At 50.7% G+C, this 27,404-nt stretch overlaps 2 protein-coding genes and 1 pseudogene across 2 annotated transcripts in view; 2 read left to right on the forward strand and 1 right to left on the reverse strand.

The window, feature by feature from the left end:
- The first annotated feature begins 1,268 nt into the window (after positions 1 to 1,268).
- Positions 1,269 to 10,283, forward strand: LOC105541619 (annotated as a pseudogene).
- A 950-nt stretch (positions 10,284 to 11,233) lies between these two features.
- LOC105541621 lies at positions 11,234 to 17,844 on the reverse strand. Its single transcript, XM_011982726.1, is given in 11 exon segments — positions 11,234 to 11,287; positions 11,530 to 11,681; positions 13,873 to 14,051; positions 14,910 to 14,994; positions 15,149 to 15,268; positions 15,575 to 15,614; positions 15,839 to 15,867; positions 15,870 to 15,903; positions 16,124 to 16,195; positions 16,612 to 16,615; positions 17,662 to 17,844. Coding segments are annotated over 11 exon segments (813 nt in total). The 5' UTR covers positions 17,706 to 17,844.
- Positions 17,845 to 24,855: 7,011 nt separating this feature from the next.
- The window catches only part of LOC105541622 (A disintegrin and metalloproteinase with thrombospondin motifs 7-like), a 33,639-nt gene continuing 31,090 nt past the window's right edge, over positions 24,856 to 27,404 (forward strand). Inside the window, 1 exon segment of the mRNA XM_011982727.1 lies at positions 24,856 to 24,947. Within this exon segment, the coding sequence (XP_011838117.1) occupies positions 24,856 to 24,947 (92 nt within the window).

Genomic DNA, 27,404 nt, shown 5'->3' on the forward strand with positions numbered 1-27,404 from the left:
AGTCTTTCTTTAGGAGAGGGACAGAGCTTTAAAACTGAAGAACATAATTTTCATTAAAATATCAAAAATGGAAAAAAGTTACTTTGTAAACAATTTGCTCTACAAACCAAATGGCAGCTGTTGAGAATCTCAATAAATGGTTAAATGCATTTGCTGCTGTTAGAAGAAATAAAGAAAAAAATTAGAATAAAGAAAACAATGCATTTGCTGGCAGAGGTACCATTAGCCTAAGGTTGGGTCACTGTGTCATCATACTGTGGTGGGGGGTATGTGTGGTGCATATGTGTGAAACTTTTCATCTCAGGATGGATCATAATCTTAGCTGCAGTTTTCCTTCCAAATAGGGTTACAAAGTAGGAAAACGTGGGCTTGGAAGTGACAGACCTGAGTGAACCAGCCCAGCTTAAAGAAAAATCCAATAAAACTAACTTTTAATAATCCTGAGGTTGGTTTTTGAAACAATAGATACAATGATTTACTTTAAGCATCTGGTTATGATTTTGAATTAGTAATACATACTGTCTCAACCCCCTTTTTTTCTTTCACCCAGAAAACCACAAAACAGTGATTTTTTTCTTTTTTTTAAGACAGGGTGTCACTCTGTCATGTAGGCTGCAGTGGAGTGGTGGATCTCAGCTCACTGCAGCCTCCACCTCCCACCTTAGCCCCCCAAGTAGCTGGGACCACAGGCGCCACCGCGTCTGGCTAATTTATTTTATTTTGTGTACAGATGGGTTTTGTCATGTTGCCCAGGGTGGTCTCAAACTTCTAGGCTCAAGTGGTTCACCACTTCAGCCTCCCAAAGTGCTCTGTCTACAGGCATCAGCCACTGTGTCCAACCTGCAGTGACTTTTTAACACATAAGTTCAAGCATCTGGTCTTAACTCCTTTAATTGGAGGTATCTCTTCTCTCATTTTTCTCATCTTTGGTGTTCCCCCAGAGTTCACTGCTGACTGGATTTACAACATATATTTCAAAGTCAAGACTGGACTGGGTGCAGTAACTCATGCCTATAATCCCAGCACTTTGGGAGTCCAAGGAAGACAGATCACTTGGGTCCAGGAGTCCTAGACCAGCCTGACCAACAGGGAGAAACCCTGTCTCTACAAAAAATACAAAAATTAGCCAGGTGTGGTGGTGCATGCCTGTAATCTCAGCTACTTAGGAGGCTAAGGCAGGAGAATCGCTTGAATCCAGGAGGTAGAGGTTGCGGTGAGTCGAGATCGTGCCATCGCTCTCCAGCCTGGGCAACAGGAGTGAAACTCCATCTCAAAAACAAAACCAAACACAAAAACAAGAACAACTTTCTTCTGGAGTAGTCTATGTGTGTCACCTACCTAACCTACTGAAGGAAACCCAGATCCTTTCCTATTTCTCCCAGTTACAAGGCACTGTTACAAGGTTCAGACTATCCAGAAATAAAAGGCCGGGAAATAGCAAAGGCTATGCATTTGTGGAGTTTAAGTCTGAGGATTTTGCCAAGATAGTTGCTAAAACAATGAACAACTACCTGTTTGGTGAAAGACTCTTGGAGAATCATTTTATGCCACCTGAAAAAGTACAGAAAGAACTCTTTCAAGACTGGAATATTCCATTTAAGCAGCCATCATATCCATCAGTGAAATGTATAATTAGAACCAGCACTTACACAAAAGCTACACAAGGAGGAGCGATTTAAAAAGAAAGAAGGATTACTCAGAAAGAAACTAGCTTAAAAAGGAATTGAGTATGATTTTCCTTCTTTGATTTTACAAAAAAATGGAAAGTATTTCAAAAATGAATTGTCAGATGTCTACAAAAGCCCAGGTTTTATGTAAGAAGAAGAAAAAAGTTTCAGGCACTTCTGACAATCCTGTGGATATCTAGGGCCCCACATTGGTTTGTACATCAACATTTTTAAAGAAATGAAAATCTGAAGTGGCTGAAATGAATGATGATGATGAAGATAATGAAATAGTTTTCAAACAGCCCATATCCTGTGTAAAAGAAGAAATACAAGAGACTCAAACACCTCCGTATTCACAGATGAAGAAAAAGCAGTCAGTGATATTCCATGTATATAGATTTCTTCTGAAAAATATTTTTATGAGAAAAATAGAAAAAATTAACTGGGCAAGTTGGCTCACACCTGTAGTCCCAGCTACTCGGGAGGCAGAAGTGGATCACCTGAGCCCAGGAAGTTGAGACTACAGTGAGCCGTGATCACACCACTGCACTCCAGCCAAGTCAAGTCATTACATTTATCTTGACCTATTCTAGGCTGGCTTAAGTGGGATTTGTATTAAGAATATGACAGGCAACCTCACAGACATCTAAGCACAAAACTCAAAATATGACCACACCATGGAAGGCCTGGGTTGGGAGGTGATTTTCCTCTCCTGCATGCCTTCACTCTGGACTTCCGCTCCATGCTTGTGCTCTGCTCTGTGGATGAACATTCAGCATGTGCTCCAGGCTCCTCCAGCCTCTGAGGCTCTGGCTTGCCCTGGCAGCACCCCTGGTCCCAGTGTTACTGGACCTTTCCATACAGATTTTCCTCTGCAAAAAATCGATTGAAAACTCTCTGTGTCATTTCCAATGAGCAGGACAGAGAATCTGATCTGCCTAGCAGTGAGGGTCGGAGTTCCCTAGTTGTCCCTAGATTTGCAGTGCTGCCCTTTCCAGAGACTCGAGGAGGGGCCAGATATCCAAAAAGAGGGTGCAGGTGAGGAATCAGTAATATAGTCTACTTCAACAAGAAAGTATAAAGTAGAGGTAGTGGCTCATGCCTATAATCCCAGCACTTTAGGAGGCCGAAGCAGGCAGATCACTTGAGCTCAGGAGTTTGAGACAAGACTGGGCAACATGGCAAAACCCCATCTCTACTAATAATACAAAAAGTTAGCTGGGCATGGTGGCACATACCTGTAGTCCCAGGTACTTAGAAGGCTGGGGTGGGAGCATTGCTTGAGCCCAGAAATAGAGGCCGCAGTGAGCTGAGATCATGATGCCACTGTATTCCAGCCTGGTCGACAGAGTGAGATCCTGTCTCAAAAGCAATCAAACAAACAAACAACAAAACAAAAAGGATAAAGTGGAAGCATCTGTATGCAAGATTGAAGTCATGCTTTCCATCTATTTTTTTCACCTTTCCTTTTTTCTAAAACACTGTATCTTAAGCTTTTCCCTACGTTATCAACTACTCATAAGCAATATTTGAATGGTTCTATCAGAATCCATTATCTGGACTCATGGTCATTTATCCATCTGCAGTTGCTGGACATACTGCCCTTTCTGCCACACTCAGTCACCCTTCTGAGTGTGTCCAGTTATCTACTAATACACATACTGGTCATTTAGGACTTAAGAATAGTTATTATGGTTTCTATCACTTCAAATAAAATGTATCTTCCTAAAATTGACTTGGTGTTTATACTTTTAAAGCAAAATCGACAAATTGATGTTGAAAATAATGTTTTGCTTTCTTCTTGTATCTATTTTCACTTCTCTGTCATTTTGATGGATAAAGTTTCATTTGGAAGGATTTTTATTTTAAAACAGAAATAGCATATGGCATGAGAATGGGAACACTGAAAAGTTCAACTTTCTAGTTTACTAAGTTGTCACAAAAGCTACTGACAGTTAATCATGATTGACCTGTATTGAAAGTGAATTAACATTATGTACAACTTAAGCACTATACTTTCTATCATATATAGAAAAATAGGTGGTGTGTTTGTAAAAGTATTGGGCTGGGAGTCAGGAAACTTGACTGTTAGTCCCAATTGTGCTTCTTCAACTGAGCACCCCTAGGCAATAATTTAGCAGCTATCTCTTAAATACCTAATGAATTTCAGGCTTTGTAGTTGGGCTGGGAATATAGACATAGATACTGCATTCATGATTCTCCAAGGCTCCCTTTCTCACCCGGCTCACGGTGAGCTTTCTTATGCATTGTGTAAATCTGTCTCCTAACAGTCCCCTACTCTGTCTCCAACCTGCTTCCCAGGGCGGTTGTGAGGATCAAATGAGGGAGAACATGTGTGAAAGCAAATTATAAATGATTTTAAAATGTAATAAAAATATGATCCATCGAAAATTATTTAAAGATCCTTAGAATTTTAAATAAACAGTACATTAGGCCAGGCTCTGTGGCTCACACCTGTAATCCCAGCACTTTGGGAGGCTGAGGCAGGCAGATCACGAGGTCGGGAGATTGAGACCATCCTGGCAAACATGGTGAAACCCCGTCTCTACTAAAAATACAAATTATTCACTGAGGGTGGTGGCATGTGCCTGTAATTCCAGCTACTCAGGAGGCTGAAGCAGGAGAATCGCTTGAACCAAGGATTCAGAGGTTGCGATGAGCCGAGATCAAGCCACTGCACTTCAGCCTGGTGACACAGCAAGACTCTGTCTCAAAAAACAACAACAACAACAACAAGTACATTAACCTGAATTCTCTCTGGTTTTGATTTTAATAGACATGAAAAATTTTCAATGGACCACTGAGATGTTTGTAAATGTTGGCTTGATTATTCTCCAAGAGAATACAGTGGTTTGTATAATTAATTTTCTAAAACTGCTAGCAAAAGAAATCAAAACTTTTTTGAGTTGCTGTATAATGGAGAAATGTTTTATGTGTTCACTAACAACTTGCCTTCGTTTGATTCCAGCTGCAGCATATCGTGAGTGATGAGATCTGTGTGCATGTGATTGATGTTTACCTGGCAGAAAATAATAATGGGGCCACTGAAGGCCAGTCGAACACACAGAACTCAAGGAGTCTCCTGGAATCAACGTATCAGCGGAAAGCTGAGCAGCTAATGTCAGGTGAGAATTGATTTAAGGTGAGATTTGCTCAGGTAATCAAAGAACTTGCTGGTGACAATATAAGTTGTTAGGATTCTCTGAACCAGAAGTTAAAGCCGGGGTACTCTGACCCCGTGATTCTACTCCTGGAACTTTTTAGAGTTCCTAATGAGTTCACCAGAGAAATACAAAGTGGAAGTAACTATCTTCCTGGACAATCTACTTTGTTTCTTTCTTCCTTTAACAACAACAACAACAAAAAACTAGTTATATATGATTTTTACAATTTTGTATTCTTCTTTTTCTCTGAATATTTTTCATAGTATGCTTTGTAAATATTATTGTTAGAAAAATATTGGCACATGAAATCCATGGTCATGGTCATTATAGAAAATAGGCCTGGCACACACGGTTCACACTTGTAATCCCAGCACTCTGGGAGGCCGAGGTGGGTGAATCACTTTAGACCAGCTTGAGCAACATGGCAAAACCCCATCTCTGCAAAAAATACAAGAATCCAAAAATTAGCCAGGTGTGGTGGCATGTGCCTGTAATCCCAGCTGCTCAGGAGACTGAGGTGGGAGGATGGCTTAAGCCTGTGAGGTCAAGGCTGCAGTGATCCCTGATCGGGTCACTGCACTCCAGCCTGGGTGACAGAGCGAGACCCTATGTCCAAAAAATACAAGAAAAAAAATGCAGATAACCAAAAAAGTCACCTTAGAATTCTTTCCTGAAATTACTGTTGGTGACATTTCTAGACTTCTCTATGTTTGAGTATATATTTTGAAAAACTTTATACTGGATAAATGGGTTTTAACTTTTTTTTGAGACAGGGTCACGCTCTGTTGCACAGGCTGGAGTGCAGTGGTGAGATCATGGCTCATGCAACCTCTGCCTCCTGGGTTCAAGTAATTACTGTGCCTCAGCCCCCCTAGTAGCTGGAATTACAGGCCTGTGCCACTACACCGGCTAATTTCTGTGTTTTTAGTAGGGCTGTGATCCCTGTGTGTCTCTGGGCCATCAGGCTCTTCCCCTCTCTAAACCTCGGTGTTCCCTTCTAGAGAATGGGTGGAATTTTCTTCAGACAATACTCATGTGTTGGGGCCACAGAGAGGAATGGGGCATAGAGTTTCAACAAGGAGCTGGACAGAGGCGAGAAGCAGTCAAGATCAGAGGGATGTGAGGGTCCCGTCACCTCCCTGATTGCCCAGGACCTCACTGAGTCCTCACATGCATGACAAGATCTGTCCCACTAAGTCAGAGGCAAAACCCCTTAGCTCTGCCCCAGTGCAGGGGCTGCAAGAAACCCATATCTTCTCTTGTGGCCTCCTGATAGGATGACTTCTGCAAGCTCATGCCATTCTAACAGGGAGAGCTATTCCACACGGAAGTTAGGAGAACGCTGGGTGAAATCAGTCCCCTCCAGGTACACACAGCCCGAAGCTGCTCTCCTAGGACCCCTCAGCCACAGAAGGCACTGGTCCTCCCACAGTGCTGCCCCACCCCCACCACCGCAGCCTCCTGGGAGTGTGGTCAGGGGTGTCCTCCTTCGGGCTCTGCCCTCACACCCACTCCTACACAGCTACTCTCCCTGCTGCCCGCCCCAGAGATCAGATTGATTTGGGCCTCTGCCTCCGCAGGCCCGAACCACCATCTCTTCTGCTCCCCAGAAGCCAGTTCCCAGCAGACAGGCAGTGTTCCCTCTTCATGCCTCAACACAGAGGGCCCATCACAACCCCCTCAGCAGACGGTAGAGCTCCCCACACATCCTCTTAAAGAGGCTTCACCGTTGATGGCCACAAACCTCACCATGACCTCCTCCCAAGGAGTGAATTTTCTTACATGTCTCCCACCAGAGCAGCGACAAAATAAAACATAAAAGCAGCATCTGTTAGATTATCAGCAACATTTCCTATTAGGATCAACTCTCGGAGTGAGCAGCATATTCCATTAGATGGATCAGTGCAGGGGGTAGCAAGCGTTTTCTGTAAAGGGCCAGATGGAAACTCTTTAAGGCTCCGCAGGCCACTGGGTCTGCATCACCACATACTCAAACCCTCCCCTGCAGCAAGAAAGCAGCCCTAGACAACATGTCAACAAATGAGCATGGCCACGTTCCCCGAAACCTTTCTTTATGGACGTGGAAGTTTGCATGTCATGTACTTCTCATGTGTCACAAGATAAGATTCTACTTTCCATGTTTTCAACCATTTAAACATGTAAAAGCCATTCTTAGCTCACACATCACACAAAAACAGGCAGCAAGAAATCTCATTTATAGACCAGCAGCGCCTGACCCCCGGATGGAGCATTAGAGCTTGGGTGCGCGTGCCATCCCAGGGCTTCCAGGAGAGGGAGAGCAGGCTGATGCCACCTCCACCCCCATCTCTCTAGGGGAGAAGGCGGAGCTGGTGCTGTATGAAGTTTGGCTGCAGATCCTGGGCCAGCACTACACCAAGGCCTTGGAGGACAAAACCAGCCTTGAGTTCTGGGCATCTCAGGGGCGGCTGACGAGATGGGTGAAGTGGCGTGATGAAGTAGGCGGGTCGGGGAAGAGGCCTCGGGAAGATGGGGGATGACTGGAAAAGACTTTGGTAGAGCTGTGACCCTCTTCATCCTCTCCTGATCCCCCAGCTGACCCTTGTCCTCAGACCTCTACAAAACTTTGACCAAGTGGTGGTGGAGGAATTCTGGTAGGTCCAGGGTTGCCCTGGGTTCTGGGGTTGAGGGCAGAAGGCTGGAAGAGATGACCTCCCTTAGGCCCCTCAGGCTGCCCAGCCCCCTGAAGTGGGATGATCCTCCCACTAGGCTGCATCCACTAACCGCCAGAGTGGGTGCCACCTTCTTCAGGGTGGTGCCAGCCCAGGCTCCCGTGTGGGACTGTGTGCGCCAGGGTCTGCACATCCTGGAGGAGGCAGAGGGCCTCTTGGTAGAGATGGTCATCCCAGACCTCAGTCAGTACCTCCTTCCCTCTGTAGGCTCCCTCCATCTGTCCACCTGCCTCCTCCCTCGGGCTCACTGCCTCTACATGCCCTGATCTGAAACTTGCCTCCCCTCCTCACGGAGCCCGCCCAGATACTCCTAGCCCCAGCTCTCTGGTCCCACAGCAACTTCTGGGCCCAGATTCTGCCTTCTCAGAAATCTGGGAGGCAGACTCCTGCCTGGCCATAGCCTTCTTGGTCTGCTCTAGGCACTTCTAGCCCCAAAGCTGGTATTTTAAAAAGTGATTTCTGGATATTTAGAAAGTCATCCGGTGTGAGGAGCTGGGAGGGTCCCAGGGTAGAGCCCACAAGAGGAGGAAGACTGAAAAGGCGTCAGAGGGGGAATGGGGGCTACTAAGGGCAAGGCCCACCCCCAACCCTGACCCCCAAACCCAGCCACAATGCCAGTCAGCCTCAGGCTAGAGGGTGTGAGTAATGGGTGTCCTGGCTGCTCTACAGTGGATCAGAGCCACTGGGTGTGGGGGGTCTTCCAGGGCAGGTGTGGGGCTGCCAGGGCAAGGTAAGAAAAGCTCCCAGGGCAGAGACTGAGGCTGAGCCCTGCAGCCCCCCTACAGCTGGGGTGGAATGCCGGGATAGGCAAGGGTCTTAACCTAGAAAGCCCCAGCAGCTCCTGTGCCCATCAGGACACCGTTGAGGCTTGGTGGTGGTGGAACCCAGGAATGGTCTTTGAACCCACAATCTGGAAGGGGAAGCCAAGGACAGTCCTGGCCTGTAGGTTCCCCTACCTGCAGGCAGTGGGCAGGCCCAGTGAGGGGACCCCAGGAGCGCAGACCGTGAGCTTACCTGGCCAAAGACAGCGGCCAGCACCAAGATACCAAAGAGGGCGGGTAGAGAGGTCATCACATCGGGGTTGACTGCGGCTGGCACCAGGTTCCTCTGTACTTTTGGAACACACAGGCCTCTCCTTCCTATCCCTGAAGCGCCCCTGCCCCCACCCCAGCACCCCGAAGACCAGCCTAATAGATGCACTTGTCCTGGGTCAGCCCCGCTGTCCAAGCAACTGCAATTTCTGACTAGAGAGCCAGGGCGGGGCAGGGTGTAGGAGGGGTCCCTGGAAGATGCTCCCCGGGATGCCCTGATGCCTAAAACGTTCCCCATTGGACCTTCTCAGGGAGGGAGGGTTACGGCAGCCTGTTCTCTCCAGCCACCTCCATCACCACAGGAGCCCTTACAGACGTCACGGGAGAGAATTGGCCCACTGGAGCCAGGACCAGCACGGACGCAGCCCTGGGGCTCAGGCTAAGTGGGCTCTGGGAGACCGTCACTCTGTCTTCAAGCTTTGGTCTCCTGGCCCTCTACAAGCCAGGCTGTTTCAGGCTTTGCATGAGGCCTTGCACAGAGACAGAGTTCAAACACAGCTGGTGAACACAGCGGGCTTTAGAGAGGGGGCACATACCTAGTGGTGGGGGCTGGGTATCAGGGAAGGGAGGCCCTGGGGCTAGCATGGTCTGTCTGGAGGTGGCACAATGGGACACGCACCATGTGAGGAGAGAGGGTCCACCTGGAAGTGTGGACCAGCCAGATGGCCACCAAGCGGGATGGCCACCGCCAGAGCCTGCAGGACAGCAGAGGGGGCTGGGAAGGGACAGAGGACAGCTGAGGGGCAGGGAACCTGGTTTCCTTCATACAGACACATGAGCCTTCCCGAAGTGGGTCTTCCTCAAGGGGTGAGGGTCATTCCAGACACACCTCCAGCCCAACTCAAACCATCTCAGGAGGCCACCACCAACTCACACAGGCCAGCTGCATTGTCACAGTGACCCCAGAAGAGCACAGCCCTGTCCTTCAGATGAATAAACAGAGGGAGAGACACATCTCACAGCCAGGAGCTGGGAGTCAGACCAGGTCCAGCTGCAGTGCTGCCTCGATGGCTTCCCCTGCACCTCCTCCAGGACTCAGTTCCTGCTAACAAGTGAGCACCTGAGTACGGGTGAAATAGGTGCTATTATCCCTGTCCAGCTGCTGGGGAAAGGGAAGCAAGGCACAGGTGACTTGCCCAAGGCCAACGTGACAGGGCTGGTTCAACCCCATCTGTCTCAGCCAGCACATCCCCATGGCAGAGGCTTTACTGTGATCCAAACCTGGAAGGTGGAACTCCTTCCAATGTCCCACCCAGGGCACACAGCATGCAGCCCCATGTTTGGGGAGGTGACAGTGTGGGAAACAATCTGGCTTGGCCATGGACTCTTGGAGCCCAGGGTTTCCTAGGGCCAGGAGAGCTCTGGAGCCCACCCCAACACCTACTGTAAACCTGGAATCCGCACCTGCAGGAGATCAGGAGAGGGTTTCAGCCTCCGATGCACCTGCAGCAAGGTGAGACAGGCACAGGTGGGCGCCCTGCTTCCAACCAGCCTCAGGTGGGCAGGAAGCAGATCTCCTGCCTGACCTTCCTCTCCTGCCTCCCCCAAGCAGAGGAGAAGGGGCAGCCGCCCATCAGGCCATTGCCCAGACTGAAGCCGCTGAAGCTAGGTCCCAACAGGCGAGTGTGACCCCTGAGTATCCCAGGCCCGGGCCAAGGCAGTCCTGTCTCTGGTGAGGACCTGGTAGACAGGAGATGTGATGTCCCCACGTGGCTCTATAAACCTCTGATTGAGGATAATCAAGGAAATGGACAAGATCATCATGCTCAGCCAAGAACCTGGCAGGCAGAAGGGGAACCAGGGGCAGGCAAAAGTCAGTTTGGCCCCAGGCCTAGCCCCTGGAATGATGGTGGATGAGGGGCCAGCACAGTGAAGGGGAATGGATGGCCACGGGCTGGGTGGCCAGGGCTATCAGCTCCTGCAGCCCCTGCAGAACATCTGCCCTGGCCTGGCTCTGCACTCAGCCTTCTGCCTGGAGCCACAGGTGCCTGGACACTGGCCTCCAATAGGGATGGTGGTGGGAAAGGCACTGTGGCCACATGTGGGCACCTAAGCATGGGAGAGAGGAGTATCTTGCCCCCAAAGAAACCACAGAGGCCAAGAGCTTAAGCAGATGTGACACCGTCAATAAACCCTCTCATCCTGGGTCACATCAATTAAGTCAGCACCTACCCTGACCCTGAAGCTGCAGCTCAGTCTGGTTGAGACTCACAGAGTGATATTAGTGCTGGGCAGGGGGCCTGGCCCAGCCTGTGATGTCCAGCAAAGCTGTGGGCTGAACAAGAATCTCTGAAGATTAGTCCAGCACAAGGAGAGCTGTGCCTGTGCAGGGAGTGGGGGCAATGCCCAAGGTGCAGGAGGCCTGAGGACATTTAACTAGGTAGGGTTCCAGGTCAGGATGCGCAGAAGAGAAGGTGGCATGGCAGCATCCTGCCTGAGGCCAGGCTATAAACCTAGGGGCCACCTTGTCGAGCCTAAACCATGCTGCCACCCAGATGCCATCCTTCAAATGTGAGGCAGGGCTGGGAGAGCCCCCAGAACCCTCATCCCTCCCACCCCAAGCTGGTTTCCATCCATCATCAGAAGAAAAGGGAACTCTTCTGCGGGTCACAGCCTGCCAGGTTCTCTATCACCTGGGGGAAGAGGCCAGGGGGAGGGGGAGCTGCAGCTGGATGAGAAAGAACCCAGACCCCTCTCTGTCCCTATCTGACAGGTGACCTCCAGCAAGCTGCTTTCATTGCCTGGGGCCAAGGAGAGTCACAGGGGAGGGACCAGGTTAAAAGAGCTCCACCCTGGAGCCCAGAGCTACCCACAGAGAAAACCCCCATCCTCCTGATTCTGCTCCCAGCTCTCGCTGCTGGGATAACATCCTCACCATCAGAGAGGCCGTGGGAGGCAGAGGCTGATCCTGCTCCTTCAGGCACCACAGCGGGTTTGGGTCCGCCTTCATCATGATCAGGGAGTGGGTCCCTGGGATCACAAAGGTGAGGGGCAGCTTCTTGGGCTCCAGGTGCTCCAAAGTAGACCCTGCAGGGCACCAGAGCTAGAAGGGTGTTAGGGAGGCCGGGCGCAGTGGCTCAGGCCTGTAATCTCAACACTTTGAAAGGCTGAGGTGGGTGGATCACCAAGTCAGGAGATCATGACCATCCTGGGTAACACGGTGAAACCCCATCTCTACTAAAACTACAAAAAATTAGCTGGGCATGGTGGCATGCACCTGTACTCCCAGCTACTCGGAAGGCTGAGGCAGGAGAATCACTTGAACCCAGCAGGCAGAAATTGAACAGGGCCAGGACCTGAGCTCTGCCTGGCGATGGTGACTCTGAGCCAGGTAAGCAATCTGTCACTGTGTCTCACGGGGGATGTCAGCATTACCTCTGGAGTCAAAGCAGGTAAGCCAGGGTAACCAGAGTTCCCAGTAGGGACCAAGACCAAAGGACGCAGGGGTCGGGCCTGTCCTGGAAGGTCAGGCTGGATGAGGGGCTCTGTGAAGCTGGGGCAACTGAGGGCCAGCCCTTCAGGTTACAGGCATCTGGGTCCTGGTCTAGACCCTCATATGCCATCCAGTGACCCAACCCTAGGGACAATTCCTCCCAGGCTGGTAGCAGACAGTTGATCCTTGTACTCACCCCCCCAAAAGCTCTGAAATGAGGGGGCCTGTAGGGGGCGGGGGAAAGACTCGTCAGGACAAAGTTCTCAGGGGCAGGTATGGTTTTAGCTGGGCCTTAGGGCAGCCAGAGAGGTAGGTGACAGGCCATCTCATAAAGCCTGCCAGAGCATGCAGGAGGGACACAGGTGTAGTGGTGAGAATGTTCTGGAAGACAGCAGGCAGCCTCTTACTCACCGATGGGGCCAAGTACGGTCAGGTCCACACACCAGGAGAAGCTGGTATCCACACACTGGTGCACTTTGTTTCTTGTTTTAGAGACAGGGTCTTGCTCCGTTGCCCAGGCTGGAGTGTGGTGGTGCAATCATAGCTCGCTGCAGCCTTGACCTCCTGGGTTCATGTGATCTTCCCACCTCAGCCTCCTGAGTAGCTGGGACCACAGGTGCATGCCACCATGCCTAATTTTATTTTTTGTAGAGACAGGGTCTGGCTATGTTGTCCAGGCTGGTCTCAAGAGCTTTCCACCTCAGCCTCCCAAAACACTGGGATTACAGGGACAAGCAACCACTCCTGGCCATGCTGGTGCATTTTGGCTGCCATGGTGCACAGGAGTTATGAGCTCCAGGGGTACAGAATCTGCTTCTGAACCTCTACCCAGGCCTGCACCCAGACTGACCCCTGGGCTGCAGGGAACAGGTGTGGAGAGAACGCAGCAAGCAGAGTGGGCTAGCCAGTGATGGAGACCCAGGCTGGGACTAGGAGAGGTAGGGCTCCAACCCTCAGCCTAGTGGCCCTGCCCAACCCCTTGGGGCCAAGATAACTTCCTAGGAAGCCAGGCATGGAGGCCAGCATGCACCTGAACTGAGGACAGAAGACTCTGATGAGAGGGAGGGGGAGGCCTCTGACATAGTTTGGATACTTGTCCCATCCACATCTGGTGTTGAAATGTGATCCCCAATGCTGGAGGTGGGGCCTATAGTGTGAGGTGTTTGGGTCATGGTGGGGGACCCCTCTTGAAAGGCTTAGTGCCCTCCCCATGGTAATGAGTGAGTTTTCTTCTTATGTTTTTTCTTTTTCTTTTTCTTTTTTTTTTTTCCTTTTTTTTCCTTTTTTTTTTTTGAGACAGAGTTCACTCACAGCCCAGGCTGGAGTGCAGTGGTGCGATCTCAGCTCACTGCACCCTCCATCTCCCAGCTTCAAGTGATTCAGTGAGTGAGTTTTTTATCAGTTTACAGGAGAGCTGGTTGTTTAAAAGAGCCTGATGCCTCCTCTCTCTTTCTTCCTCTCTCACCATGTGACAGGCCTGCTCCCTCTCCACCTCCCACCAGGAGTAAAAGCTTCCTGGGACTGTTTGCACCAGCGTCTGCACACCCGTCATCCCAGACCTCAGTCAGTACCTCCTTCCCTCTGCAGGCCCTCTCCCTCTGTCCATCTGCCTACTCCACATGCCCTGATCTGAAGCCTGCCTCCCCTCCTCATGGAGCCCTCCAAGATGCTCCTAGCCCCAGATCTCTGGTCCCACAGCACCTTCTGGGCCCAGATTCTGCCTTCTCAGAAGTCTGGGAGGCAGGGCTCCACCTGGTCATAGTCTTCTAGCTCTGCTCTAGGCACTCCTGGCCCCAAAGCCTCCAGCCCGCTGGGCATCTTCATCTCCAGCTATGCCGTAGCTCTCCTCATCCTGGGCCTCCTGCTCGTCAGAGTTGCCCTCGTCCTGGTGAGTGTCTGGCTGGGCCCGGGCTGCTTCCTGAGGGGCAGGCTCAACCATTGATGCCTCGAGCCTTTGAGCCAAGCTGAGGGGCGAGGAGATCCCTTTACACCCCTGATTCCCCCATCCAAGCCCAGCACCTCCTCATCCTCCAGCTCGGGCCATGGGGTTTAAGGCCAGGGGGGTGGGCCTGATCCCAGTGTCCCCTCCTTTCTTGTCAAGGTGATAAACTTGAGGGCATGGCTTGGGTGCTGATGTTCCCAGGAACTCAGAGCCAGAGAGGGCCAGGCACCAGCCCGAAGTCACACACCCCGGGGCTTCTTCCCTCCTGGACCCCCCAATGACTGGACTTGCAGGGCTGGGAAAGAGGCAGAGTGGGGGAAAGCAATGAACTGTCAACCCACGCAGGGAGCCCCACTCCCATTCCCAAGGTGCATAAAGTCAAGGAACACCCGTTTCCAGGTCCATGCTCACTCAGGGCCCTGCTCCAAGTGCTTGTCACTCACACCGGCCTCCCGCCCTCCATGCCACAGGTATCGGTCTCATTTACAGAGGGGGAAATGATGGCCAAAAGCCTCCCCCAGCACACATAGCTAGACCACACAGAGGTCTTAGGTGCAGCTGAGGGGTCCACAGTCTCTGCTGCCCCTTTTGCCCCTGGTGCTCCCAGGGACCACGTTTCGGAGAGGGAGGAATAAGAGTGAGCTGGGTGCTCACACATGGGGCACAGGGGACTAGGGAAGGGTCAGCCAGGAGGAAAGGGCAAGGTCTGATCCTGTAGGTACAAATCCACAGCCCGCAGAGTCAGGAGAGCCAGGGCCAGGTCCCAGCTCTGCAGCTGCTTGGTATGTGACCATGGTTAAGTTGTCTCCCTGGACTCTCCATGCACTTTTGTGCTGCATGCACCTTCTAGAAGGAGCCTGGACCCTGGCTGGCCTCATACTTGCTGCGTAGGCTGCAGATCCACAAGTGCTTCTGCAAGGGGCTTTGCTTCTCCTCATAACAGCGGCACAGGCCGGCCGCTTGCTCTGGGGGTAGAATGGAGTAGCTCTGGAGGTAGCAGGGGGGGCCTTGGCTTGGGTTCCTGGCCCAGACGAGGCAGAGTACACCTCAGGGTCACAGGGCTTTAGCAGCAGCCCTTAGCCCACACAGGCTGCCCAGCTGCCCACCCACAACCCATACCTTTGGGCAGCCCCAGCTGCTGCAGTTCACTGGCCAAGGATCCGCCATCGACACTGTGCTTGGCCGCACTGGAGAGGATGAAACTCAGCACTGCCACTGTGGCCTTCACATCACCTGACTCTGATGGACACGTGAGTGGGACAGGGGGTGTCACTGTGGCCCCAGCCACCTCCCAGTTGCCCTATTACTTCAGCACAAAGCTCCCAGGCCTGCTGAAGCCACAGGCACTGCTCCTGCTCCACCAGGAGCTGGCAGAGGACAGGAAGGTGGGACTGTCACTGTCTTTCTTTCCCTCATGCTCCTCCACTAGGGAAGGTAAGTTAAGGATGCTGCTGGGAGGGGTGGGTACAGAGGGCCCCTCTGTACCAGGCACCAGGCTGAAGTCCCAGGGTTGCTTGGGGCCTATGGACTCAGCAGGGTACTCACCAAACTTGACATCAGCTGTGAGCTTCAGGATCTTCTCATACTATGGGGAAAGGAGACCTTCAGAGGGTGCCAGTAGCCTATTCACCAGCCCCTCACCCTCAGCCTGGATCCTGCAATAAGAACAGACAGGCTGGAAAGAAGTATGGGAGGTGCCCAGAGAGATTTCGAGGCTGGGTCACCCATCTCCCCGGGCCTAGTGCAGAGCTTCAGGGCACTGGGGGTCATAAGGTCATGGGACAATGGGGTGCTGGGTCTTGTACTCACATCATTCCCCCATCCCAGCAGCTCTTTAGTACCTGGCTGCAGAGCAGCTGCAACTTCACAGAGGACTGGAAGGGAAGTCCTTACATCAGCCAGGCTGGTGAACCTCACCCCTCCTTCCTGGGGACTGGCTCAGAGCAGGCCAGCCGCTGATCACGGTCACAAAGCATGGTAGCACAGGCTGACAGCACTGAGGCCCTAACCCCAGAGAAAACTCACCATCATCTACACCCAAAATCCCCAGCCCAGCGCCCCTCCTCCACCCAGACTAGACCCTGTGCACTCAACCATCTTGGCCAGCATGCTGATCTCTGCCAGGACCCAGTCAGGACAGTCCAGATCACCACAGAACTGGAACCTCTGCAAGGGAAGGGGGCAGGTAATCAGGCTGGTGGGAGGACTGAGGTGTGGCCAGGATCCGTGTGTCTCCCACACTGCTGCCCAGCAGGGACCCCTGGTCCCCATCATAGATGGATACCCTCTGGCCACCTGTTCTCCCCTATCACCAGGCTGTTCAGTGAACTCTCTCCCTGACCCACCCTGCCACCAAACCCTGCTCTGAGGTCTACTCCAGGCATTCGTTTGCTCAGCAAACATCAATTGAGGGACTTCTCTGTGCTACTTCCCACTCTAAGCACTTGGATACAGCAGGGAATAAAACAAAGTCCTGTGCCTCACAGAGACGAGTGACCTCTCTCCCCTCTTCCCCATACCCACACAAGTCCAGCCGCTCTGGCTTCCCTGCTGCTGCTCAGGGACACCAGTTTTGCTCCCACCATCCTTTCCTGCTGCGCACTGTGTGGCTTGCTGTTCTTTATTTCATTCCACTCTCTGCTCAAGTGACCCCTCATCAGACCAGCCCCTCTTTTTTTTTTTTCTTAAGACGGAGTCCTGCTCTGTTTCCCAGGCTGGAGTGCAATGGCACAATCTTGACTCACTGCAACATCTGCCTCCCGGGTTCAAGCAATTCTCCTGCCTCCGCCTCCCAAGTAGCTGGGACTACAGGCACACACCATCACACCCGGTTTTTTTGTATTTTTAGTAGAGACAGGGTTTCACCATGTTGACCATGCTGATCTCGAACTCCTGACCTCAGCTCATCCACACACCTCAGCCTCCCGAAGTGCTGGGATTACAGGCCTGAGTCACTGCACCCCGCCAGGCCGGCTCTTCTTGATCATACTTCCTAAAATAGCCCCTCACACAAGGAAATTTTGGTGGCCGGTGGAGATGTTCATTATCTTGATTGTGGTGATCCAAGAGCCAGGAAGATTTGATCTTTACTTATGCAACCTCATCTTTCCCTAACCTCCAGATGATACTCTCCCAGCTATGGGAAATGCATTCATTCCTGGGGAGCCATGCTCTCTCTAACCTGGTCTCTGCACGTGCTGTTCCCTGTCTGAAGACACACGCCTCCCAAGCTTGCCTCCCAACCCTGGTACACAAACTGTATTTCGGCCAGCCAGCTCCTGCCATCCGCCTTGAATGTACACACAAGGCTCAGTTAGGTCTCCGCCCCTGGAGCCTTAACTATGACTGCCAATTCAAGCCTCCGATTTCCCCTTCCCTCGGCAGCTCAAGTCCTCCCAGCGCCTAGCACACTTCATGGTAGAGACTAGGTGCTTAGAACGCAGGGATGGATGGAAGGATGGATGGATGGTGCTTCAGCCAGGGAAGCACCGGGACTCTGAGCTGGCCGGCCTGCTCTGTCTTACCCGCCCCCCCACGCCCCCGCCCCCCTCTTGGGAGCCAGATGGCGGTGGACTTCTCTCTACCACGCCCACAGCCCCCACGCTCGCACACACTGTGTTTGCGGAGAGGGCGCGCCAGGAAGCCAGGGCCCGGGAATTTCTTTTTCCAGTCGCATGGGGTCAGCTGATTCCACGATCAGGTGACTTGGACTAACGGACTCTGGGAGGGCGGGGGCTGCTCCAGTGAGGTTGAGAGCCGACCGCAGCCCCCTGGAGGTGCCGGGGCGAAAAGCTGGCGTCTCCTCCTCGTCTCCCAGAATCCTTCCGTGGAAAAAAACCAGCGCCCACCGCCAGTTTAACTGACAGTGGGAGTTATTTCATTTGTTTAACTTAAGGTGGTAGGATCTTGGGAGCCAGTGGGATTCAGGTCATTGCCACGTTTTCCACTGTTAAGCGAATAGCATTATACACAGCTGCGGGCTGTGGCAAAAGACATTTTAAAAACTATTGAAATCTACTACACATACAGAACATTGTACCTATTATAATATAAAGATTAATAAGTTTTCATCAACTGTAGACCTCACATAACCAGCACCCAGATAACGAAATAACCAGATAACTTCTTCAAGTGCATGGGTATTTTATTTCATTTTGATGAGTCGTCTAGGTGCCTAACAAAAAGGGCTGCCATAATTAACATGCTCAGGAAAACTCCCTAAAGCTTCAACATCAATAGATTCTTAATTTTTGCCAATCTGATGGGGAAAAAAATTCGGTTGCTTAGATTGCAGTGGTAGTCAGCTTACTGGTAGCTTTGAGCTAATGGGTAATCTAGAACAACTAAGTTTCTGACATTGACTTGAAGAGGCAAAAACAAAAAGACCAAAACAACAACAAAAATACATTAGAGAATAGACTAATAACCAGACAAGGAATTGAATAGAGTCATCCCTTAGTAACCTCAGGATATTGGTTCCAACACCCCAGAGATACCAAATTCACCGATGCTCAAGTCCGTGAGATAATATGGCATAGTATTTGCAAATAACCTATACACATCCGTCTGTAGATTTTAAATCATCTCTAGATTACTATAAAACCTAATACAACATAAATGCTTTGTAAATACCTGTTATGAAGTATTTATAAATGTTTGTTTTTTATTGTTTTACTTTTTCCAAGTATTTTTGGTGCACAGTTGGTAAAACCCAGGGATCCCGAACCCGAGGATACAGAGGGCTGACTGTAGTTTGAGCTCTGTCCTCAATTCCATGCCCATCCCATGCACCAGGTGCAGCTGGTTTGATTGTTGCAGGCTTTCAGGTTTTCAAAAGACAGAGCTCATGACAAGTAAACTGCTCTATAGAATAGAAAGAAATGGAAAGTGTCCCAATTCATGGTAAAATTGAGCTCATTTCTGAAGAGTTCTTTTACAAATCACAAGCAGTAGCCCCTTGAAAACAACAGTATGTCAAGTTACTAGACTATCCTATACCATGTCGATGAAAAATTTTAAGAACATAAGACCTGTAATCATAGCATTTTGGGAGGCCAAGGCCGGTGAATCACTTAAGCCCGGGAATTCTGGACCTTGTTGGGCAATATAGGGAGACCCCAGTCTCTACAAAAAATTAGCCACTTGTGCTGGTGCACACGTGTTGTCGCAGCTACCTAAGAGGCTGAGGTCAAAGGATCTCTTGAGCCTGGGAGGTGGAGGCTGCAGTGAGCCATGATGGCACCACTGTACTCCATCTAGCCTGAGCAACAGAAGGAGACCATCTCAAAAAGAAAAAGAAAAGAAAAAGAAAAAAGCTGGGCGCAGTGGCTCATGCCTATAATCCTAGCACTTTGGGAGGCTGAGGCAGGCAGATCACCTGAGGTCAGGAGTGGGATACCACCCTGGCCAATGGCAAAATCTCTCTCTACTAAAAAAAAAAAAAAAGAAAAAAGAAAAAAGCAGGGCGTGGTGCCGGGTGCCTGTAAATCCCAGCTACTCAGTAGACTGAGGCACAAGAATCACTTGAACCTGGGAGGTGGAGATTGCAGTGAGCCAAGATCACACCACTACATTCCAGCCTGGGCGACAGAGTGAGACTCTGTATGAAAAAACAAAACAAAACAAAACAAAACAAAACAAAACACAGAAGAATGGCTCAACTTTAGTTTCATCCTATCAGTAGCTTAAAGAAGAGAAAAATGGATAGATTTGGAAAACCACTTTTTATTTAAAAAGAGATAATTAGGAAGAGATGAAAACTGTCTTAGTATTTGAAAAACAAAACAGCAAATTTAACATCAGACAGACAAAATATTTAAATTTAGAAATAAAGTTAAAGGTGGGTGGTGTGCCCTTTTAATGTCATACTGTAGCATTTTTCATAGATACTTATTTTATAATTAAAGATTATTTGACTATTTAGAGCAGCGATCCTGACACATTAGAGTGTGTCATCATCACCTGCGGGGCTTATGAAACTGGCTGCTGGGCCCCACACCAGAGTTTCTAACTCAGTAGGACTGAGGTGGGGCCTGAGCATTGCATGTCTATGTTCCCAGGTGATGCTGATGCTTCCAATTTGAGACATGCTTTGAAAACCACTAGTGTAGGGAAATATACTAGAGAATATGTTATGAATATACTGGAGAATATGTATATAAGTTAACTTACAGATTTCTGTCCAGTAGGAAAGATAACTCCCAAAGAGGACAGTTTTATTTCCCAATATGATTTTTTTTTTTTTTTTTGAGACAGAATCTTACTCTGTCACCCAGGCTGCAATGCAGTGGCATGATCTCGGCTCACTGCGGTGTCTGCCTTCCGTGTTCAAGCGATTCTACTGCCTCAACCTCGTGAGTAGCTGGGACTACAGGCACCCACTACCGCACCTGGCTAATTTTTGTATTTTTAGTAGAGACAGGGTTTCACCATGTTGGCCAGGCTGATCTTGAACTCCTGACCTCAGGTGATCCTCCCATCTCGGCCTCCCTAAGTGCTGGGATTACAGGCATGAGCCACCACGCCCAAACTCCCTTTAGGATATTAACAAGTTTTGTCTCTATTTCAGAATGCATTTCAGAATGCCCTTCCTGGAGCATTGCAGACACTGTCCCTCAAAACACTCCTTGAACTAGCTTCACCGTGTTGCTGACTCCCTTGTAAATTAAAGAAAATATCTTATACATATTCCTTCATTATTTGTGTGAAAGTCAAACTTTTCATATTATGAAAATTATACTTCAGGCTGGGTGCAGTGGCCCACACCTGTAATCCCAGCACTTCGGGAGGCTGAAGTGGCGGGATCACTTGAGGCCAGGAGTTTGACACCAGCCTGGACAACATGTCAAACCCCATGTGTACTCAAAAAAAAAAATCAAAATTAGCTGGGTGTGGTGGCACACACTTGTAGTTCCAGCTACTTGGGAGGCTGAGGCACAAGGATTGCTTGAACCCAGGAGGCAGAGGTTACCACAAGCTGAGATCGTGCCACTGCACTCCAGCCAGAGCCAGAGCAAGGCTCTGTCTCAAAGGCGGGAAAAGAAAGAAAGAAAGAAAGAAAGAAAGAAAGAAAGAAAGAAAGAAAGAAAGAAAGAAAGAAAGAAAATTCTACTTTGATACAGTATGCTAATATAAAGGATATGATATGGTTTGACTCTGTGTCCCCATCCAGATCTCACCTTGAATTGCAATAATCCCAACAGGTCAAGGGTGGGACCAGGTGGAGATAATTGAATCATGGGGGCAGTTTCTCCCATGCTGTTCTCATGATAGTGAGTGAGTTCTCACAAGATCTGATGGTTTTATAACAGGCTTTCCCCTTTGCTCGGCTCTCCTCTCTCCTGCTGCCCTGTGAAGCGGTGTCTTCTGCCACAATTGTAAGTTTCCTGAGGCCTCCCCATCCATGCAGAACTGTGAGTCAACTTAAACCTCTTTTCTTTATAAATTACCCAGTTTGGGGTATTTCTTCATAGCAGTGTGAGAATGGACTAATACAGTGTACTAATAACAGCCCAGACAGTAGTATACAGGTGCTACTATACTTTGATGCTAGAGGTATTCCCATTAAGGTGAGGAGCAGTATGTGCTATCATTACCATGATCTAACATTGTTCCAGAGGTTTTTAGGTCAGCAGTTCTCAACTGGAGGTGATTTTGCCTTCCTGGGGATATTTGACAATATCTGAAATCATTTTGGCTGTCACACTGAGGAGTGCTACTGGCATGTGGCAGACGGAGGCTGGGGATGCTGCTAAATATCCTGTGAGACACAAACATCTCCAAACAAAGAATTATCCAGCCCAAAATGTCAATAGTGCTGCTGTTGAGAAACCCTAGTCTAGATAAATAAAACATGGGAAATCCATTAATATAAGTGTGGGAAAATAATAAACTAGTATTTGCCAATGGCAGTCTAGCTAGGAGGTCCAAAAGAAGCACCTGGAGAACAGATTTTGCAGGGGCTGCATGTTGGCTCATGCCTGTAACCCCAGTGCATTGTGAGGTCACACTGGGAGGATCTCTTGAGGCCAGGAGTTCAAGACCAGCCTGGGCAACATAGTGAGACAACACCTCTATCAAAAATTAAAACATCAGCCAGATGTGGTGGTGTGCTCTGAGAGTCCCAACTGCTGAGGTGGCAGTATTGCTTGAGCCCGGGAGCTGGAGGCTATGGTGAGCTGTGATCATGCCACTGCACTGAAAAAAAATTTTTTTGAGACAGGGTTTTTCTGTTACATATGGGGTCTTGCTATGTTGCCCAGGCTGGTCTCGAACTCCTGGCCTCAAGCAGTCTTCCTGCCTCAGCCTCTGAAAGTGTTGAGGTTACAGGTGTGAGTCACTCCCCCTGGCCTTAAAAAAGAAAAAGAAAAAAATAAATCACATGGTGTCATATGGCCAGTTGAAAGATGTTGGAAAACAGTTGTGCTTGTGACCCCGCTGTAACCAGTTATAAAAGTATCAGGATTAAGAAATGTACTGGGTCTGGCTTTCCCAAGTTTAGGTTCCTGTTAAAAGAATGAGATGGATTTTTTCTTCCTCCGCTTCTCACCTTCCTGCAAGAACCAGGATTGTGCATTTTGACGGCCAGGCTTTTACCTCTGGCAGGCCACGGGGGCATGCAGAGCCTTTCTGCTTGTGTTTTTGGGCACTTAAGTAAAGACCCCCTGTCCAGGCCTTTGTTTAGGATATGTGGCCCATGGAGGAATGAGGCTGGAATCACCTGGGAGGGACAGAGACTTTGACTGGAAGGAGGAGTGACCTGAACTCCAGGTTCTGGGCCTACACTTTGTTCCCATGCAGCACCCTGTTAGTGGTGACTGGGGTCTGGAAGTCAGGTACCTTGGTGACCAAGTGTTGGGTGGACAGGAGGAGCTAAGGGAGGTGAGGAGCATTTCTCCAGTACTGTCCCCTCCCTGGTCCCCAAATCAGTGCCCTCTGTCAGCTCAGACACAGCCCCGGCCAGCAGCAGTGCGGGTCAGGAAGGGCAAATGCAGTCAGTACGGATCTGCTCCACAGTCTCTGCCTCACTTCATCTCAGGTTGTGGGGAGTGAGTCCCCGCAGCACTGATGATATGCTGTCAGCTGAGAACATTCAGCTTGATTTAGAAAGATAAGGTGGGACATCTCTTGGGCATGGCGTGTGGAGCAGTGCCATCCGTCTGTGGCAGCGAGCCAAGCAATACACCAGAATGTGCAAAACCTGTGTGCCAGAATCACCGTTCCCGGAGGGAAAGCCTATATTGTCAAGATGCCCGCAACTAAATTAGCCCAAACATTCCACCCAGCCTCAAAAACCAGTAGAACTTTGACATTAATATACTAACGCTCAGGTCTTTACAGAAATGTGTAAGAATAGCCACATACTATAACATGTGGTCATTGAGAGAGGAGCCCATCAGAACAAATGGAACCAAGTCCAGAAACATGTCTGTCTAGGCGCAAGATGCCAGCATGTGTGTCAGCCAGGGAAGCAGACCAGGAGCAGATATTTATTAAGATTTAAAACGGGCTCCGTAGCTCAGGCCTGTAATTCCTGCACTTTGGGTGGCTGAGGTGGGAGAATCAATTGAGCCCAGGAGTTTGAAGCAGCAGTAAGCTGTGATCATGCCACTGCAAGACTCTGTCTCAAAAAAAAGAAGAAAAAAAAAAAGTGCTCTGATGCGCCCTTACATGGAGCCACCTTTGGCACAGCTTCCAGGACTGGCAAGGCCTCACTCAGGACCAGGGGAACCAGCCGTAGCTCAGTTTCCACCGCCTGAGTAGCACAGTGTCCTTAGTCCAGGCTCTGTCGGATCTCAGATCCCCCGATCATCAGGCCTTTCCTGCCCAAGCTCTACCTCATGATGGTCTCCACTGACCGCAGCCTCTTCTACCTCCCCAAAGGGACCCCTGCTCATGCTCCCCAGCCCGCAGGAGCACCTGCGTCTCCAGGAAGCCCACCCTGCTGGCTCTGGGCTCTATGTAGGAGAGCTGGGCAGGCTGGATCCCACCACTGAGTTCAGTCTCGGGGGTCTCCACCCACGCTAGGCTTCCACTGATAGGACATAAGTGGCCTGAGGGTCCTTTACATCCACACAAGAGCCCCATGGTGACTAGGAATGGGGTTCTGAGAGATTAAATGACTTGCCCAGGGCCCCACTGCTGGCTAGAATTCCTGCAGTGCCACATCCAAGGCCTCATTTGGGCCTCCCGCTGGGGGCCTGGACACCCCTCTGCATCTACCAGGCTGGGAAACACATGTCTGCTGCAGCTTCCTCCCAGTGACTTACAGCAGCTGCAGATTTCTGGGGGGCCTTCTAGGGGGCCCACTGCAGCAGGGAGCCGAGAACTCTTACAGAGCCCTGTGTTCTCTCTCTGCCCCCTTCAGCTCCGAACTCGTGTACTAGCTGCTCTGATGTAAGAACAGGCCGTGGTGAGGGTGTTGGGGCTCTCTCTGGTCAGTAGCCCAGGACTTCAGGAATCAGGTGATGTCAATCTGGAGAGGAGGTGCCTGCTGCAGGGAGCAAGCATGGGCCAGGGTCCTGGCCCCCTGCAGGGGCAGCCCCTCTTCCTTCCCAGGGTCCCCTGAGAATCCGAAGGCATCCAGGGTAAAGCGCAGTGTTCAGCTGTGTCCTGCGGTCCAGGAAAGCCAAGGAGAAGTTGCTCCACCTGCTGTCCACCAGGCACCCTGGCAGAGAACAGCCTCAGCCCACCCCAGCCCAACACCACATCCCAGGGACTGACCCACCTGTAAGAGGGCAGCATGAGACTGCCCCATTGTCCCCAGAGAGTCCCCTCGGTCATGGGTCCTGACCAGGGTGCAGGTGGGCCCAGCAGGCTGGTCCAGCATGGGTGTGGCTGCCCACTGGTCCTCTGAAGAGCCTCAGGGGCTTGTGGCAGCCGATGTGTGTCTGGGCTTGGAAGTGGAGGATGTCCCCCAGTCAGAGGGCAGGGGACACTTGTTTTGTTTTCCAGTCCTCTGCAAGGACAGGGACCCCAGGCTCTGGGCACCCCAGCTCTGCCCGTTCCTACCCACAGCCAACCACCATTTGGCCAAAGCAAGTCACCCCGGCTCCCACAGAGGGAACCATCCTCCCCACCTCCTGATGTTTGCCTGCACCGGTCAAGCTCCATTCCGGAAAAAATACCCTCCACATCCTTGGGAAGGCACCTCTTCCTTGGCTCCTTTCCAGAGCTGTCATCCCCACTTCCATTTTCTACCTATCATTCAATGCAGAGACCAGCTTCTTCCCTGGGCCAGGGCTGCTCTGGAGGCAGGGAGGTTGTGGCCAGGCCGTAGGTGTAACAGAGCACTGGGTGTAGACCAGGCTCTCCAGGAACACCTGGGCAGAGAAGTCAGAGACCTACAGGTGAATGCCCCTCCTTCCAGCCCCACCCACCTCACAGGCAGAAAGAGGGAGGCTCCACAAGGAGATTGAGGTAAACAGGGGAGCCTGGGTCACCTCTGTCTGATCTCCTGCCCTCCTGGGAGAAAGCCAGAGGTCGGAGCTGGGAGGTGTCGAGAGTCCTGGGCCAGCCTTGTTGAAACCCCTGGTTTCACTGATGAGGCTCGGGGAGGGGCTGGGTCAGCCTGTGTCACTGAGTCCATAAGAGGGGCCCTTATCATAACCCAGGACCCTAGAGCTAGCTGAGGTCTCATCCCTTTCCCACGTAGACCAAGGCAGGGGCATGAACTGGCTTCTGGCTTCTAAGACCAAGGCCCATCACACCTCTCCCTCCCCTTGCCTGCAGCTGTTGTCACACATCAAAAGTGAGTTTTGCCCTGAGGGGCTGGAGGCGCAGATCCTTGGGCTGGACCAGGTGGCCAATCCAAGCAAGTACCTGTGTGTCACCACCAGCCAGGAATTCTCACACCACGCAGCAGGATCCCCTGGGGGATTCCAGGGATGAGCCCTCCCCGAAGATTCCACAGCAGCACTGCCACCCCCAGACCCACCACAAGCCCTGTGTCCATCCAGCCTTTGAGAACCTGGCCCCTCACACATACCTGCACCGCTCCTCACACCTGGCTTTCCTGTGAAAAGTGGAACTGGTTCCACCTGGGCCAGCTGGAGGGGGGCCTCAGGAAATCACCATTTAGGGGATTCATTCCAATCATTCATTTATTCACCAAATACCCACTGTCCACCTTTCTGTACCAGGCCGGGGTGATGGTCAAGCGGAACACATGTCCCAAGGAGCTTTCCTCTCTTTAGACACAGACAGGCGGACTCTCACACCATGAGGTGCCCTCTGGGCTAGGGGGTGCCCAGAGCTGGATGCAAGGTAGGGCCTCGCCCACAGGAGGTACTGGTGGGTTCGGATGTGGAGGCCACCACGGGGTGAGGATGTCCAGACAGAGGACCTAGCATGTGCCCAGGCCCAGGGTGTGACCTGGGGCAGGTGCAGGGCTGCTCTATCTGGAAGGTTTCCTGACTCTGCCAATGATAGGCCATGGCTGGATCAGGCTTCATGTCAATTTTTAACATTTAATAAATTTTGATTATGTAACTATGCATTGTGATAAAAATTATGAAATATAAAAATTAAAAACACAAACAGCAAACCCCTTCTCTCCCTAAATAACAGCTTCAACAGTATTTTTGGACTTTTTTCCCATATATCTGCAACTATAAACATAAGCTGCCCAAGATAGTATCCTTCCCCATATTCTGTTTTGGAGCTGGAGTTTTCACCCAGCAGTGAATACAGGCAGGCTTTAAACAGGCCAGGCACTGTGAGGGCCCTGGGAAAGGAGACTGACCATGTTGCTGGGTGACCTTGGGCAAGTCTCGCCTTCCTCAGAGCCTGGATTTTCTCAGTCCACTGAAGGGCAGGAAGGGCTGTGGTAGGACTGCATCAGCACTTCCCAAACTCAGAACCGCCACGTGGAGCTGTGTGAGCTGTCACTGCACAGCCCCAGGGACAGGAGCATACTTGTCATAGCCTCTGTGAGTGGGACTCCTGCCCGAAAGTGTGGTATGTGAACCTGGGGCCCACAAGAGGATTTCAGGTGATACGCAGATGCATTTATTTTTACCATTACCTTCCATTTGTAGTAAATGAGACCGATTCTCACCGAGAGGGCTTGTTAAACCACAGATCACTGAACCCACGCCTCAGAGGTTCTGATTCAGGAGGTCTGGGGTGGCACCTGAGAATCTGCATTTCTAACAAGTTCTCAGGTGATGGTGATGCTGATGCTGCTGGCTCAGGGACCACACTTTGAGAAACACTAATCACAAATTTCCTTTTATTCATTTATTTATTTAAGGCAAGGTTTTGCTCTGTCACCCAGGCTGGAGTATAATGGTGCAATCATGGCTTACTGCAGCCTCAACCTCCCAGGCTCAAGCAATCCTCCTGCCTCACTTCTCAAGTAGCTGAAACCATAGGC

This window comes from Mandrillus leucophaeus, unplaced genomic scaffold (assembly GCF_000951045.1).
Source record: "Mandrillus leucophaeus isolate KB7577 unplaced genomic scaffold, Mleu.le_1.0 Scaffold241, whole genome shotgun sequence".
NCBI lineage: Eukaryota > Metazoa > Chordata > Mammalia > Primates > Cercopithecidae > Mandrillus > Mandrillus leucophaeus.